This window comes from Rhinatrema bivittatum, chromosome 15 (assembly GCF_901001135.1).
Source record: "Rhinatrema bivittatum chromosome 15, aRhiBiv1.1, whole genome shotgun sequence".
In the NCBI taxonomy this organism is placed as follows: domain Eukaryota; kingdom Metazoa; phylum Chordata; class Amphibia; order Gymnophiona; family Rhinatrematidae; genus Rhinatrema; species Rhinatrema bivittatum.
Genome location: NC_042629.1, coordinates 53,072,770 through 53,090,517, shown reverse-complemented (window position 1 = coordinate 53,090,517; position 17,748 = coordinate 53,072,770). Strand labels below are relative to the sequence as shown.

The following is a 17,748-nucleotide window of genomic DNA, read 5'->3' as shown; positions in this document are numbered from 1 at the left end:
CTAAGTCAAATCTCACAAAGATGTCCTTTAAGGGATCCCTTCTATTCGGAAGCAAATTGGAAAAGCTAGCCAGTAAGAGGGGTGAATCTCCAAGGGCTTGGCTATTGGAAGATGAGAGGTCACAGTGCACCTCGCCCAACAGTCGTCGGGCCAGAGGCTCCCAGTGCTTCCAGCCCTATAGAAACTCATTTCAGACCCTTAGGAAGGTCTCAGTACTTTTGGAGTCGACAACCAAAGAGGAACTGGTTCGAGCTCAGGTTCAACCTGAACTTCCCAATGAAGTTTGGCTGAGCCATCCATGGGATGAGGAGATAGAAGAATAGTCTGCCCCCTAGCAGAGGTGGGTCGAGATCACGTCGGCCAAATGGGTACTGGACATCACACGCTCTAGAATATCACAGCTTCCCTCAGGACATGTTCATATCATCACCTTGCCACTCCCAGCAGAAAAAAAATTGGCAGTGGAATCTACGTTGATAAGGCACCTCAGTTTGAGGGCTATAACCCTGTTTGCTACACCCCAGGAAAATATGGGGCATTATTCCAACTATTTCATCGTACCAAGGATGAGGGTTCATTTTGCCCCTATCCTGGATCTCAAGAGCATCAATCGGCATCTGCGGGTAATTCACTTCTGCATGGAAACTCTTCACTCCGTCATAATAGGCATACAACGGGGAGGTTTCTTAACATCCCTGGACTTCTAGGAGGCCTACCTTCATATCCCAATCTGTCAAGACCACCAGTGTTTCCTATGCTTTGCGGTACTGGGCCACCATTACCAGTTCAGAGCGTTGCCCTTCGGCCTCCGAAACGTCCCCAGAACATTCTCCAAAATTATGGTGGCCATAGCGGCGGCACTGAGGAAAGGGATCCTGGTGCACCCTTACTTGGAAGACTGACTTATCCGGGCAAAGTCGTTGGAAGAGAGCCTCCAGATGACCAGCAGGGTCAGGTCCCTGCTTCAGGAACTCTGTTGGGTCATCAACATGGACAAGAGCAGTCTCAAGCCCTTAAGAACATAAGAAATTGCCATGCTGGGTCAGACCAAGGGTCCATCAAGCCCAGCATCCTCTTTCCAACAGAGGCCAAACCAGGCCACAAGAACCTGGCAATTACCCAAACACTAAGAAGAAGATCCCATGCTACTGATGCAATTAATAGCAGTGCCTATTCACTAAGTAAACTTGATTAATATCAGTTAATGGACTTCTCCTCCAAGAACTTATCCAAACCTTTTTTGAACCCAGCTACACTAACCACATCTTTTGGCAACAAATTCCAGAGCTTTATTGTGCATTGAGTGAAAAATAATTTTCTCTGATTAGTCTTAAATGTGCTATTTGCTAACTTCATGGAATGCCCCCTAGTCCTTCTATTATTTGAAAGTGTAAATTACCGAGTCACATCTACTCGTTCAAGATCTTTCATGATTTTAAAGATCTCTATCATATCTCCCCTCAGCCGTCTCTTCTCCAAGCTGAACAGTCCTAACCTCTTCAGCCTCTCCTCATCGGGGAGTTGTTCCATCCCCTTTATCATTTTGGTTGCCCTTCTCTGTACCTTCTCCATCGCAACTACATCTTTTTTGAGATGTGGCGACCAGAATTGTACACAGTATTCAAGGTGCAGTCTCACCATGGAGCGATACAGAGGCATTATTAACATTTTCTGTTTTATTAAACATTCCCTTTCTAATAATTCCTAACATTCTGTTTGCTTTTTTGACTGCTGCAGCACACTGAGCCGACTATTTTAAAGTATTATCCACTATGATGCCTAGATCTTTTTCCTGGGAGGTAGCTCCTAATATGGAACCTAACATCGTGTAACTATAGCAAGGGTTATTTTTCCCTATATGCAATACCTTGCACTTGTCCACATTAAATTTCATCTACCATTTGAATGCCCAATCTTCCAGTGTCCTCCTGTAATGTATCACAGTCCACTTGAGATTTAACTACTCTGAATAATTTTGTATCATCCGCAAATTTAATAACCTCGTCATATTCCTTTCCAAATCATATATATATATTTTTATATATATATATAAAAATATATAAAAATAAAAGCACCGGTCCAAGTACAGATCCCTGAGGCACTCCACTGTTTACCCTTTGCCACTAAGAAAATTGACCATTTAATCCTACTCTCTGTTTCCTGTCTTTTAACCAGTTTGTAATCCATGAAAGGACATCACCTCCTATCCCATGACTTTTTAGTTTTCATAGAAGCCTCTCATGAGGGACTTTGTCAAACGCCTTCTGAAAATCCAAATACACTACATCTACTGGTTCACCTTTATCCACATGTTTATTAACCCCTTAAAAAAAATGAAGCAGATTTGTTAGGCAAGATTTCCCTTGGGTAAATCCATGTTGACTGTGTTCCATTAAACCATGTCTTTCTATATGCTCTACGATTTTGATCTTGAGAATAGTTTCCACTATTTTTCCCGGCACTGAAGTCAGGCTCACTGGTCTATATAGTTACCTGGATCGCCCCTGGAGCCTTTTTTAAATATTGGGGTTACATTGGCCACCCTCCAGTCTTCAGGAACAATGGATGATTTTAATGAAAGGTTACAAATTGTAACTAATAGATCAGAAATTTCATTTTTGAGTTCCTTCAGTACCCTAAGATGCATAACATCTGGTCTAGGTGATTTGTTACTCTTTAGTTTGTCAATCTGGCCTACTACATCTTCCAGGTTCACAGTCATTTCATTCAGTTCGTCTGACTCATCACCCCTGAAAACCATCTCCGGAACTGGTATCTCCCCAACATCCTCATTAGTAAACACGGAAGCAAAGAATTCATTTAGTCTTTCTGCAATGGCCTTATCTTCCCTAAGAGCCCCTTTAACCCCTTGGTCATCTAATGGTCCAACCGACTCCCTCACAGGTTTCTTGCTTCGGATATATTTAAAAAAGTTTTTATTATGAGTTTTTGCCTCTATGGCCAACTTCATTTCAAATTCTCTCTTCACCTGTCTTATCAATGTTTTACACTTAACTTGACAATGCTTATGTTTTATTCTATTTTCTTCAGATGGATCTTTCTTCCAGTTTTTGAATGATTTTTGTTGGCTAAAATAGTCTTTCACCTCACCTTTTAACCACGATGGTAATCATTTTGCCTTCTTTCTACCTTTATGTGTGGAATACATATGGACTGCGCCTCTAGGATTGTATTTTTAAACAATGTCCATGCATGTTGAACACTTAACCTTTGCAGCTGCACCTTTCAGTTTTTTTCTAACTATATTCCTCATTTTATCAAAGTTTCCCTTTTGAAAGTTTAGTGTTAGAGCTGCAGATTTGCTTATTGTCCCCCTTCCAGTTATTAGTTTAAATTTGATCATGTTATTTTATTTATTTATTAAAGGCTTTTATATACAGACTTTCTTGATACAAATCAACTCTGTTTACATCGAACTAAGCAGGAACTATAACCAACTAATCAACAAGAGACAATTTGAAGGAGTATAAAGTTACATTTATTTATTTATTTTTGTTTTTTTATATACCGGTCTTCTTACATTGTATGTAAATCAAATCGGTTTACAGATAACAAAGTAACTTGCTAAGTAGCATTACATATAACGAAGAAACTCATAAATAACAGATAAAGCGAAAAAAACATATGGACAATAAATAAAGGTATTAGATATTCCTAATGATACAGCTGCCTTGCAGTAGGCTGATGACGAAATCTTGAAAAAAATTAACTTACATTGTGGATGAATCGAAACAAAAAATGGATCTGGGTGAAGGGAGGCTAAGGAAGTGAGGAAAATAGGGATGGAAGGGGGGGAGGGAACAGATGATCTAGGCAGAAGGTGTGTTATTGGGGAGGGAAGAAATGGGAGCTAAGGGGGTGGAGTGGGGAGGAATTATACAAATTGGAACAATGCGGAGCGTGATTGCAAGTTATACAAAAAGTTATACAAGTAAAGTGATGTGGCTTATAATTGCAAGCTGATAGTGTCTTGTGATTAATCAGGGAAATGCTTGGCTGAAAAGCCAAGTTTTCAATTTTTTCTTAAATGACCGGTGGCAGGGGTCTTGTCTGAGGTCCGGTGGAAGAGTGTCCCAAATAGCAGGTGGAAAAAGCCCTATTCCTAAGTGGATTTTTGGTTTGGGGGATGGATAGGGTGCCTTGGTAGGCTTTTCTGATTGGTCTTGTTGATGTAATGATGTGTAGCTGATGGGCAAGATCGATACGAGCTACGTTGTTTAAGTGTTTATGTATATGGGTCATGACTTTATAGATGATTCTGTATTTAATTGGAAGCCAGTGGAGATTGTATAGTATAGGCGTGATGTGATCTCTCTTATTTGAGTTGGTCAATACCCTAGCTGCAGAGTTCTGTAGCAACTGAAGAGGCTTAATGGTGGTAGCTGGTAGACCAAGTAACAATGCGTTGCAGTAATCGATTTTAGTGAGGATGATTGATTGCAGGACGAGGCGGAAATCATGGGCGTGTAATAAGGGTTTTAGCTTTTTCAGAACTTGTAATTTGAAAAAGCATTCTTTGGTTGTGTTTACAAATTTTTTGAGGTTCAGCTGATTGTCTAGAATCATTATAACAAGGATGCCTTAACTGGGAGTAGGAAATAAGAAAGGGAGAACGAAGATAGAGTACCATATACAAGAGAGTATGGGAGGGAGGCAAGGAGCCGTCCACATGATAAATACACACTAAATCACGCTTACAAGTTATTTACATAATTGCTGGAACAATTCTAAGTCAGGCTGTTGGACTAGTGGCGGGGAAGACGGGGAAGACTCGGCAGAACAGCCATGTCTTTAGTTTCTTTTTATGATGTGTTATGATCACTGTTGCCAAGTGGCCCCACCACCGTTACCTCTCTCACCAAATCCTGTGTTCCACTAAGAATTAAATCTAAAATAGCTCCCTCTCTTGTTGGTTCCTGAACCAATTGCTCCATGAAACAGTCATTTATTACATCCAGGAACTTTGTCTCTAGCAAGTCCTGATGTTACATTTACCCAGTCAATATTGGGGTAATTGAAATCTCAGGAACACTGGTGCAGGAAAAAGTTCAATTCCATCCAATGATTAAAGTTATTTTATTGTTGAAGGTTACAGCAAATGTAATACGGCAACTCCATTCAAAGTAGCAGTGAGTAATTTAAAGTCCCCCGACACTGTCCCGTGTTTCGCGGTAGCTGCATCGGGAGGGACCAGATAAAATTTTTATCTACAAAATAACAACAGATATATGTAAATAATGGAACACGGTGGCTGCTAAATAAAGTCTAAAAATACAGTCACATGCCTTTTAACATGAAGTCAGGAGCGCAAGTGCCCTCAGACTTTGACAGCCATTTAAAGAACAAAAAGGCGCGAAATGGAACTCTCGCGAGATGCTGTTACTGACAGGACAACACACGTAAAAGAATAACATATAAACAACACTTTCAATAAAATAAATGCCATTCTATGTCTTTGTTGAGACCTTTAGGGGAAACTGTGTCAAGAGTAAAGATCCATCGTTGCTCCCTCCGACCAAGTATACCGGCGAAATCCCCCCCCCGGTGGGGGCGCGGGACCACCTCTAACACCAGGAAAGAGAGAGCGGCGATGGAATGACCAGTCTGGAGCCAATGAGTAACTAAAGGCTCATCTATTCTAGAGGACCTAATGTTGGAGCAGTGCTCAATAATACGTGTTTTAATCATACGTGTAGTCTTACCGATGTATAACAGTGAGCAGGGGCATTTCACAACATAAATAACTCCTCTAGTTGTGCAGTCTGACTGGGAGTACAATTTGAACACACGTCCCGTGCTAGGATGTATAAATTCTGTCACCGACTCCGAGTGACTGCACATAGTGCAGTGGCCACAGGGTTCATGCTGACCAGTCAAACTTGGTTGGTTATGAATAGGAGATAATACTGTGTGTACAAGCCGGTCCCGTAAATTAGTGCCCCTTCTAGTCAGACTGCACAACTAGAGGAGTTATTTATGTTGTTATGTTGTCCTGTCAGTAACAGCATCTCGCGAGAGTTCCTTTTCGCTCCTTTTTGTTCTTTAAATGGCTGTCAAAGTCTGAGGGCACTTGCGCTCCTGACTTCATGTTAAAAGGTATGTGACTGTATTTTTAGACTTTATTTAGCAGCCACCGTGTTCCATTATTTACATATATCTGTTGTTATTTTGTAGATAAAAATTTTATCTGGTCCCTCCCGATGCAGCTACCGCGAAACACGGGACAGTGTCTGGGGACTTTAAATTACTCACTGCTACTTTGAATGGAGTTGCTGTATTACATTTGCTGTAACCTTCAACAATAAAATAACTTTAATCATTGGATGGAATTGAACTTTTTCCTGCACCAGTGTTCCTGAGTACTTGCTTATGTGCAAGGTTTGCTTCTGTGGATTATTGGTAATTGAAATCTCCCATTATTATTGCACTGCCAAATTGGTTTGCTTCCCTGATTTCTCTTAGCATTTCATCATCTTTCTGACCATTTTGTCCAGGCGGACAGTAGTATACTCCTATCACTATACTCTTACCCAACACACATGGGATTTCTACCCATATAGATTCTACTGAGCATTTAGTCTCTTGTATGATCTTTATCCTGTTGGACTCTATACCCTCCTGGACATAAAGTGCCAGATCCCCACCAAGTTGATCCTCCCTATCATTGCGATATACTTTGTAACCTGATATAACACTGTCCCATTGGTTATCCTCCTTCCACCAAGTCTCTGTGATGCTAATTATGTCAATCTCATCATTTGCTGCTATACAATCTAACTCTCCTATCTTACTTCTTAGACTTCTGGCATTGGCAAACAGACATTTCAAAGTGTGTTTTTTTGTTTGTATTAACCAACCTGCTTTTCAGTTGTTTGGGATAATTCAGAAATCATTAGCTTCGGTGATTTTTTACATATAGGCACATGGACTATGTTTGCTTTTAATGGAACCTCTCTGTTGGGATGCCTTAACTCTCCTGTTTCATTAGTATCCTTCAAGGATACATATCTCAGAACCATGCACTGTTGAGTGACTGTCTTCTTTCCCCCTTGTTCTAGTTTAAAAGCTGCTCTCTCTCAGGTCCTTGGAGAACCTGGGAGTTCGGTTTGATACCAAGCAGGACAAGGTCTTCCTCCCTCCCTCGGGGATAAGGAAACTGAATTGCCAAGTGCGTCAGTTGATGAATACAATGCACTCCAGGGTGTGGCACTATCTCCAGGTCCTCGGCCAGATGGAGTCAACCCTGGAGGTAGTACCGTGGGCAAGGGCACACACGCAGCCACTCTAGTGCTCCCTGCTGTCATGTTGGAACCCATTGTCTCAAGACTACTCGATTCGCTTAGACATACCAATGGTCATATGTTCTTGGCTCCAGTGGTGGCTACAGGAAGTGCATCTAAGTAAGGGTGTAAGCCTGTCCCCACCAAACTTGCTAGTCCTCATGACTGACAAGCCTCAGAGGGTGGGGAGCCCACTGTCAGGAATTGACATTGCGGGGGCAATGGACCAAGGAAGAGGAACATAAGCTGCCTGGAAGCCCGAGCTGTCAGATTAGCATGTCTAATTCAGCCACAGCCTCCAGGGACAAGCAGTCTGTGTGATGTCAGACAACACAACAACAGTAGCTTACATCAACCGCCAGGGAGGAACCAAAAGCCACCAAGTGTCTCTGGAGAAAGACCCCCTTATGGAATGGGTGGAGTTAAATCTACAGGGGATCTCGGCCTCCCATATCACGGGAAAAGACAATGTCTGAGCAGACTCTCTCAGCAGGGAGAGTCTGGATCCAGTGGAAAGGGCGTTGTTGACCAGAGCCTTCCAGCTCCTAGTTGATCACTGGGGCCACCCATCCACCAACCTACTGGCCACATTTCACAATGCAAAGGTCCCTTGATTATTCAGTCGAGGGAGAGATCAGCGCTCCCAAGGGAACGACACCCTTGTCCAGACCTGACCAAAGGAGGACTTACTGTATCGCCTTCCCTCCATCGCCTCTCCTGGGCAAGGTCATTCGCAAGATCAAACGCCACAGAGGATTAGTTCTTCTGGTGGCTCCAGCTTGGCCCAAATGCCCATGGTATGCAGACATGCGGAGGCTTATGGTAGAAAGCCCCCTATGCCTCCCCCCTCAGTGGGACCTTTTCCAACACAGTCCAATCCTTCACGAGGACCCAACTGTTTTTTCTTATAGTCTGGCCCTTGAGAGGGATTACCTGACGAAGTGTGGATATTTGACGGCTGTAATCGCCACCTTGGTCTGCGTGTGGAAGTTCGACGTCCCTGGCGTACGTGCGGATCTGGAGAATATTTGAGGCCTGGTGCGAGGAATGCGGGGTGCCCTCTTGGACGACCAAGATTCCCAGGATTCTGGAATTCTTACATGACGGCCTGAACAAATGACTGTCCTTCAACTCCTTGAAGGTCCAGGTGGCAGCTCTCTCCTGCGTCAGAGGCAAGGTGAATGGAGCTCGCCTGTCAACACATCTGGACTTGGCCAGTTTCCTAAAAGGAGTTAAATACCTCTGACCACCCTTAAAGGGGTCGGTCCCCCTATGGAACCTCAATCTAGTATTGGACTTCTTAGCAGGGCCTTCCTGTTGGCTGCTGCGCGCTCTCTCTCTATGCCTGTTAAGCGCTGAAGACTGTATTCTTGGTGGCGATATGCTCGGCTCATCACATTTCTGAACTACAGGTGCTGTCATGTCGGGAGCCGTTCCTCTGGTTGACTCCAGGAACGTTCCACTTTCGCACTGACCCTTCCCTTCTTGCCAAAGGTAGTCTCGGAGTTTCACCTGAACCAGTCCATTTTCTTACCGTCACTAGAAAGGTGCAAGGACACGAAAGACTACCACCTCCTACACCACTTAAATGGCAGTAGGCTGTTAGTATGGTATGTAGAGTGTACAGAACAGGTGTGCAAGACAGACCGCTTGTTTGTTCTTCACGGTGGAAGGAAACAAGGTGAAGCAGCTTTGCGAGCTACCCTAGCTTGCTGGATCAAGGAAGTGATCATGGGAGCTTATGTAGAGGCAGGGAAGTCTTTACCCCTTCAGGTTAAAGCTCATGCTACTAGGACCCAATCAATATTCTGGGCGGAAGCTAAGCTACTGTCTCCTGTCGACATCTGCCGAGCAGCAACGTGGTCTTCCTTGCATACCTTCTCTAGATTCTAAATCACCTGAACGTCCAAGCCTGAGAAGACGCAGCCTTTGCGAGGGCAGTGCTAACTGAACCACGGGCAGGCTCCCTCCCCATTCAGGAGTAGCTTTAGTACATCCCATAGGTCCTGACTCCATCTGGCTACATGCTAAGAAATGGAGACATTACTTACCTGTTTATTTTGTTTTCCTTAGTGTAGACAAAGGAACTCAGCATCCCACCCATGGCTGCCATTGAACAGTGCCAAGGAATTGCACATGAATCTCGATCCCAAAGAGGTTATGGGTAAGCCATCACCTTATTCCTAGATCTGGGCATCTAGGGATATTGCTGGGATTCAGCACTTTTGTTGGGTTGAGTACAGTTACAGTCACCAATTTTTTTTTTTTGTTATTCATAGTTTATTAAGGTCAAACCAAATACAATACAGATACATCTCTGTACATCTGTGACATTTGTATAATCATATACAATAGTGACCAAACTTAACATTAATCCCCTCCCTTCCACCCCTTTTGATCATCCTTCACATTTGTGTCGTGATATTAATATACTGACAACAGGGATAATGATGATAATAGTATGATTCAGTTTGTGAAAGAGGGTTATTGCATAAAAGGCCAACTGTATGTACTCCATCATCTTAATTTTTACTGCGTTCAACATCTTTGTCCAAATTTCGTAAGGTTGCCATATTTTGGTAATTGGCCATAGTGTCAGTTTATTTAGATAGTGAACTATGGAGAGTTTCCGTACGACTTACACTTTTCCTGGACCTCTCTCTTATTTCCAAGCTGCCGCGATTACTAGACGAGTAGCGATGATTACTTGGGATGCTAGCAACTGTTGGTATTTGTTACAGTTCAATAGCGGAAAAGTAAGCAGGCAACATTTAATCTCTTTATCAGCTCTTTTCCCAACAGTTCAGAAATGACTTGAAAGACGGAGTCCCAAAGTCCAGAAATAATCTGGGCACAACCACCATAGAGTCACCAGTTTTAATCAAGTTATTAAATTGTATTCAAGTTTTTCATTAGTATGCACACAGTGGCTTCTGAAGAGAATACTTAAGGGCTGAGGGGGGGTGTATCTAGGGTGACGTCAGCTTTGAAACCTGACGCCATCTCCATCTGCTGGCACAGAAGCACATAACCCAGTAGTCCTGGGTCCATCTGGCTACACTAAGGAAATTATCAGGTAAGTAATTTCTTTGTTTACCCGTGGACACTAGTTTGCAAATTGCTCTCCTCATTCAGTGGGTAATTGCCAGGTTCTTGTGGCCTGGTTTTGGCCTCTGTTGGAAACAGGATGCTGGGTTTGATGGACCCTTGGTCTGACCCAGCATGGCAATTTCTTATGTTCTTAGTGTCTTTACCGTGCGCTACAAATAGCATTTTGGAAGCCTTTGCCACTTGGACTTTATGAAGATGGGTGGGGGTGGCGGGATTATAAGGGGAAGAAAATGTATACTGACTGAGCCGTGGTTTCCTGTCCTGGTGCGTGCCAGAAGCTGTTTGTTTCTATTGTTCAGTCTAATAATAAAAATATTTAAACTAAAAATCTGGGTTTTCTTTACACTTTTGTTTAAAACAAAAAATTACACACATACCTGCTGCTAATAGAACACAAAATAGGACGACAAACATTACGGTTACTCGTCTGTCGGTAATTGTCTTTTTACCTGGAAAAAAAAAAATCAAAATAAATGGAACGGAATGAGTACAAACCATGTGACATTTCTCAGCAGGATTTCCTATTTATATGCCAAATGCGAGTGCAGCCACACGGTGCCTGGGGCTGAGGAGGGAACCCAGCAGTGAAAGGATGACTGACCAAGAGCTCCAGCTTTGATTCGCCTCCTGAATGCTCAGATTCCATGCACTTGCCCAGGGCTGCCCCCATTTAAAAAAAACCGCAAGTGTTGCTTACCTATAACAGGTGTTCTCACATATGGGTGACATCACAGGATGGAGCCCTGATTGGAAAACTTTTCTGTCAAAGTTTCTATAAAGCTTTGACTGACACTGGCACATTGAGTGCACTGAGCATGCTCAGCCTGCAATTATCCCTGTGAGCCACAGGTGTCTCCCTCAGCCTCGTCTTATAGCTAAAAGCGCAAGCGAAACTAAAATAAAAGTAAAAACATATACAGTCCCAACTCCGCGGGGTGGCGGGTGGGTTTCGTGAGGACTAACATCCTGCTGTCCTGTGAGAACACCTGTTACAGGTAAGCAACATTTGCTTTCTCACAGGACAAGCAGGATGGTAGTCCTCACATATGGGTGAGTACCGAGCTGAGGATGCCCGAGAGTGCACCAAATACATAGAAACATAGAAACATAGAAATGACGGCAGAAGAAGACCAAACGGCCCATCTAGTCTGCCCAGCAAGCTTCACACATTTTTTTTCTCTCATACTTATCATTTTCTCTTAACTCTTGGTTCTATTTCCCTTCCACCCCCACCATTAATGTAGAGAGCAGTGATGGAGCTGCATCCAACTGAAATACCTATCTTGATTAGTTAGGGGTAGTAGGGGTAGTAACTGCTGCAATAAGCAAGCTACACCCATGTTTATTCCCTTTACCCAGACTATGTCATACAGCCCCTATTGGTTGTTTTTCTTCTCTCCTGCCGTTGAAGTGGAGAGCCATGCTGGTTATGCATTGAAAGTGAAGTATCAGGCCCTTTTGGTTTAGGGTAGTAACTGCCGTAACAAGCCAGCTACTCCCTGCTTTGTGAGTGCGAATCCTTTTTTTTTTTTTTTTCTTCTTCTCCCCTGCAGTTGAAGCTATTCTGGATATGCGTGAAGCCTCAGCTTTTCTTATTCCCCTGCTGTTGAAGCAGAGAGCTATGCTGGAAATGCTTGATGTATCAGCCTCTCCCATGCCATGAAGCAGAGAGCCATGCTGGATATGCATCGAAAGCGAAGTATCAGGCACATTTGGTTTGGGGTAGTAACCGCCGTAATAAGCCAGCTACTCCCCGCTTTGTGAGTGCGAACCCTCTTTACTTCTCCCCTGCCGTTGAAGCAGAGAACTATGCTGTATATGCTTGGAAAGTGAAGTATTAGGCTTATTTGGTTTGGGGTAGTAACCGCCGTAACAAGCCAGCTACTCCCCTCTTTGTGATAGCAAATCCTTTTTTCCACATTTCCTCTTGCCGTTGAAGCTTAGAGCGATGTTGGAGTCACAGTAAGCATCTGTATGTTTATTTAATAAGGGTATTGTCTCCGGGCAGTAGCCATCTTTCTGGTGAGCCACCCACTCTACATTGGCGGTCTCTTGACTTTATGGATCCACAGTGTTTATCCCACGCCCCTTTGAAGTCCCTCACAGTTCTGGTCTTCACCACTTCCTCCGGAAGGGCATTCCAGGCATCCACCACCCTCTCCGTGAAGAAATACTTCCTGACATTGGTTCTGAATCTTCCTCCCTGGAGTTTCAAATCGTGACCCCTGGTTCTGCTGATTTTCTTCCTACGGAAAAGGTTTGTCGTTGTCTTTGGATCATTAAAACCTTTCAAGTATCTGAAAGTCTGTATCATATCACCTCTGCTCCTCCTCTCCTCCAGGGTGTACATATTTAGATTCTTCAATCTCTCCTCGTACGTCATCCGATGAAGATCCTCCACCTTCCTGGTCGCCCTTCTCTGTACCGCTTCCATCTTGTCTTTGTCTTTTTGAAGATACGGTCTCCAGAACTGAACACAGTACTCCAGGTGAGGCCTCACCAAGGACCTGTACAGGGGAATAATCACTTCCCTTTTCTTACTCGATATTCCTCTCTCTATGCAGCCCAGCATTCTTCTGGCTTTTGCTATCGCCTTGTCGCATTGTTTCGCAGACTTCATATCATTAGATACTATCACCCCAAGGTCCCTCTCCTGCTCCGTGCACATCAGCCTTCCCCCCCCCATCGAATACATTTCATTCGGATTTCCACTCCCCATATGCATGACTTTGCATTTCTTTGCATTGAATCTCAGCTGCCATGTCTTCGACCACTCTTCCAGTTTCCTTAGATCCCGTCTCATTCTCTCCACTCCTTCCGGCGTGTCCACTCTGTTGCAGATCTTAGTGTCATCCGCAAAAAGACAAACCTTACCTTCAATCCCGTCCGCAATGTCGCTCACAAAGATATTGAACAGGACCGGTCCCAACACCGATCCTTGCGGTACACCACTTATAACCGCTCTCTCCTCAGAGAAGGTTCCATTTACCATCACACATTGTCTTCTGTCCGTCAACCAATTTGCAATCCAGGTCACCACATCGGCACTCACTCCCAAGCTTCTCGTTTTATTCACCAGTCTCCTGTGCGGAATCGTATCAAAAGCTTTGCTGAAATCCAAGTATATGATATCGAGTGCTCTTCCTTGATCCAATTCCTTGGTTACCCAGTCAAAAAAGTCAATCAGATTTGTCTGACAGGATCTTCCCCTGGTGAATCCATGTTGCCTCTGGTCCATCGATTCTCCGGACTGTAGATTGTTCACTATTCTCTCTTTCAGCAGTGACTCCATTACTTTTCCCACCACCGAAGTGAGGCTAACTGGTCTGTAGTTTCCAGCCTCCTCCCTGTTGCCACTCTTGTGAAGCGGGACCACCACCGCTCTTCTCCAATCACTCGGCACCACTCCCGTTTCTAGGGATCTATTGAACAGGTCACACAGAGGAGCCGCCAGAACATCTCTGAGCTCCCTCAATATCCTTGGATGAATACCATCAGGCCCCATGGCTTTGTCCACTTTCAGGTTCTTTAGCTCTTCCCACACATTTTCTACTGTGAAAGGATTTTCATCTATTCCACTTCCCTCCAGTTTCTTGTTGTGTAGAGATGGTCCTTCTCCAGGGTCTTCTTTAGTGAACACAGAGCTGAAGTATTCGTTTAATATTTCTGCCATTTCTTCGTCACTCTCCACACATTGATCATTACCACCTTTCAATTTTGCTATACCACTTTGGACCTTTCTCTTTTCGCTGATGTATCTGAAAAATGTTTTGTCACCATTTTTTATCTCCTTGGCAATCCTCTCTTCCGCTTGACTTTTTGCCAACTTGATTAATTTCTTTGTCTCCCTCAGTTGATTCAAATATGCTTCTTTGTGCTCCTCCCTTTGGGATCTTTTATATATCTTGAATGCTGTTCTTTTAGCTTTAATTTTGTCAGCCACCTCCTTTGAGAACCAGATAGGTTTCAGTTTCCTTTTGCTTTTCTTTACATTTCTAACATATAGAGCAGTTGCCTTGGTGATTGCTCCTTTTAGATTGGTCCACTGCTGATCCACATCTCTCTCGTTCTCCCATCCTTTTAGTTCTTCCTCCAGGTACTTACCCATTTCCTCAAAGTCTGTGTTTTTGAACTGTAAAACTCGGGTCTTTGTGGTTCTTTTCCCTATTCTTTTATTGATATTAAACCATACCGTTTGATGGTCACTGCTGCTGAGGTGGGCTCCCATCTGGACATCTGAGACATTATCTGCATTAGTGAGCACTAAGTCGAGTATAGCTCCTTCTCTCGTGGGTTCCAACACCATTTGTTTGAACAAAGATACTTGCATGGCATCCACTATCGCTCTACTATTTTTAGTTTCTGCAGATGGGATTTTCCAGTCTACATCTGGCATATTAAAGTCACCTACGATCACCACTTCTCCCTTCTTACCTATCTTATGGATGTCTTCAACCAGCTCTCTGTCCAGCTCTTCCTTTTGGTTTGGAGGCCTGTAAACCACTCCAATATAAATGGATGCTCCGTCATCTTTTTTTAGGTCGAGCCATAGAGCTTCTTCCTTACCCCAACTTCCTTGTAGCTCAGTTGCTTGGATGTTTTGTCTGACATAAAGAGCCACACCTCCCCCTTTTCTATCCTTTCTGTCCTTCCTTAACAAGTTGTAGCCTGGTATTGTTGTATCCCATTCATGAGATTCTGTGAACCATGTTTCTGTTATAGCAACAATGTCTAATTCTGCCTCAGCCATTAGGGCCTGCAGATCTGGGATTTTATTTCCCAAACTATGAGCATTTGTGGTCATTACCTTCCAGGTACTCTCTTTAAGGTTATTGCATTTCCTGGACTCCTTATAAGATATTAGTTGAGATTTGTTATTCACTTCACTCTTTCTTTTTGTAGTTGTGCCACTGTTGACAGAGTTATTCCTCTCAATTAGATTTTTCTTTTGGTTATGGATCCTGAAATACTGCATGCATTGTGTTTTTTCCCTCTTTTCTGGTAACACTTCAATGTTTTTCTCATGAACTTCTTCAGTTTTTAATATAGAGAAGGCTTGTTCTTTTTGCATTTGGTACATGGTGTGTCTCCTCATCACAGGTCTAATTCTACCAGAGCCCACTGTATTCCTGGATTTTAAAGAGTTTCTTAATGACCTGTTTGAGTGGGGGGGTATACCTGTTGACTGCTCTTCTGTCAAGAATGGGTGACTGTGGGTCCTTCCTGAGCCTAATGAATTTCCTTTTCTTGACTCCTGGTTTTTCTGTGATATTGGGGAATTATATTCTGAGTAATGCAATGTGGGTGTATTATTTTTAATTGAAGCTAATTGTTTTTTAATGTTAGTCAACTCCTTTTTCAGGGAAGAGAGTTGTGCACAAATTGGGCAAGCTCTAAGTTTCCAGATGCTTTCCCTCAAAATAAAGGCTCCACAGCAGTTACATTGGATAGTCCTCATCCTGGTAATTTATGATTTGTATGTCCTTGACTGTTACCAATGTACTAATTTATGTCGCTGCCAATGGCAAGTTAGGCAGTCTTTATTAGAAAACAAGCCCCAGGGGTGGGTGGGTGGGAGTTAAACAGTTAAGCCTGGGACAAGCTGGGTAAAGCAGGGCACTTCTGGACGGTTATCTTTGCTTTTTGGTCAATTGTTTTAAAAAACAGTCTTTATGCCCCAATATTTTAGTTTGAATAGATTATCTCTGCCAGCTAACCCCAAAACAGAGAGATTATAACAGTTTACAAGCTGGAGAGAGTTTTTGTTCGGGGGGGGGGGGGGGGGGGGGGTTCTAACTTTGTGCAACAAGCAGCAATTTAACTTACTAGAAAATTATTATCTTACTATAAAGAAAATTAAAACAGGCAGGAGTTAGGCACAGAGGCTTTCTGCACAAATACAAAGCAGTAAGCCCTGTGCAAGCAAACAGCAAATGAACTTACTGGAATAATTTCTTACTATAAAGAAATGAAACACACTATAAATAGGCACAGAAGCTTTCTACACAACTTCAAGAATAATCAGAATACTTAGCCACGATGCAGGTTCAAAGCAATAAGCAGAATTACTTAAGCCACAATGCAGGTTGCACAATGAATATACACGTCCTCCAAGGGAAATCACTCCAGCGTGTGCACCCAAGATGCGCGAAAGGCGCAATGTCGGGGGTGGAATTTGGAACGGAGGGCATCCTGAAACCCTTAACGGGTTGGTGGAAGGATGTTGGGTAGTTAAACCGAAAAGAATAAGAGTAGATGGACTGGCCAAACATGGAGCATGCCGGCTAGTTGTATCTAAGCAACAATGGGCTGCGAAGGTATGAAGAGAACTCTAGGTTGCAGCCTGATAAATATGTTCCTGACTCCTGATGCTATTCTTCCCATACTCCAGACTCTAACCTTCATAGTCTCCTAATTCTTGCAACCTCAGACTGTTAATTCCTCCTCTCTTTCTACCGAAATTCGCTCCCACCATGTATCTTAGCCACCTCTCCAAAGCTTTCCACTGAGACATATATTTACGAGAAGTTAATTGATATGATAGGACAAGTTACAGTTTACGATATGTTAAGTTATAATTCATTTCATATTTTTTATGCCTTCTTTGTTCTATGTAACGCTCCTAAGCGAATTTTGTTATGTAAACCGGTGTGATTTGTATTCTTACAAGAACTTCGGTATAGAAAAATTAAAAATAAATAAATGTACAAGCAGCAGCGGCCGAGGGGAAGCTATTAAAGCTGGGACGGACGCAACAGAGTGGTGCAACTTGACTCTTGCCACAGAAGGAAAGAGTTAGGTGGAATTCTATGGAATGTAGTGCGATCTAGATAGAATGCAAGTGCACTATTACTGTCCAAGAAATGGAAAAAACCCTCTCGCTCTGGTGAGAGAGGTATTGGGAAAAATGGGCAGAGTATATCTTGAGTAAGGTGAGATGCAATGTCTACCTTAAGAAAGATAGGAAATTGAATGCATAAAAACCACTCTGTGACGGAGGAATGCAGGGTTGGATGAGTATATAACAAAGTGTTGGCAGAAATGACATTTATGAGGGAAAGTATTTCCCACGTCAAACTGTGAAATGACAGGAATGGAAAAGCTCGAACGGAGAACGTACGAGACTTAAGGATAAGATATAGGTTCCATTCCATGACTAGTGAAAATAGAGGTGGCTTGATCAGTGGATAATCCATGGTAAGCTGACTCAGAAGGGGTTTACCGTAAATCGGGTACCCCCACTCCCAAACAATACACCAATTGGAACAGAGGTGTACCTATGTGGAGGATGTCAGGGGAGCAGAATCCGAGGGAGCAAGAGAAAAGAGTGGTGTAG

General features: G+C 43.1%; 2 protein-coding genes across 4 annotated transcripts in view; one reads left to right on the top strand and one right to left on the bottom strand.

The window, feature by feature from the left end:
• Nucleotides 1-17,748, bottom strand: part of HHLA2 (HERV-H LTR-associating 2) — a 65,869-nt gene that overhangs the window by 7,369 nt on the left and 40,752 nt on the right. For both annotated transcript variants that reach the window (XM_029578473.1, XM_029578474.1), the window contains exon 7: nt 10,790-10,861. In XM_029578473.1, coding sequence (XP_029434333.1) covers nt 10,790-10,861 — 72 coding nt within the window. The remainder of the gene's footprint in view (nt 1-10,789; nt 10,862-17,748) is intronic.
• The window catches only part of MYH15 (myosin heavy chain 15), a 104,598-nt gene that overhangs the window by 69,315 nt on the left and 17,535 nt on the right, over nt 1-17,748 (top strand). The gene's annotated exons all lie outside the window — the stretch shown is intronic.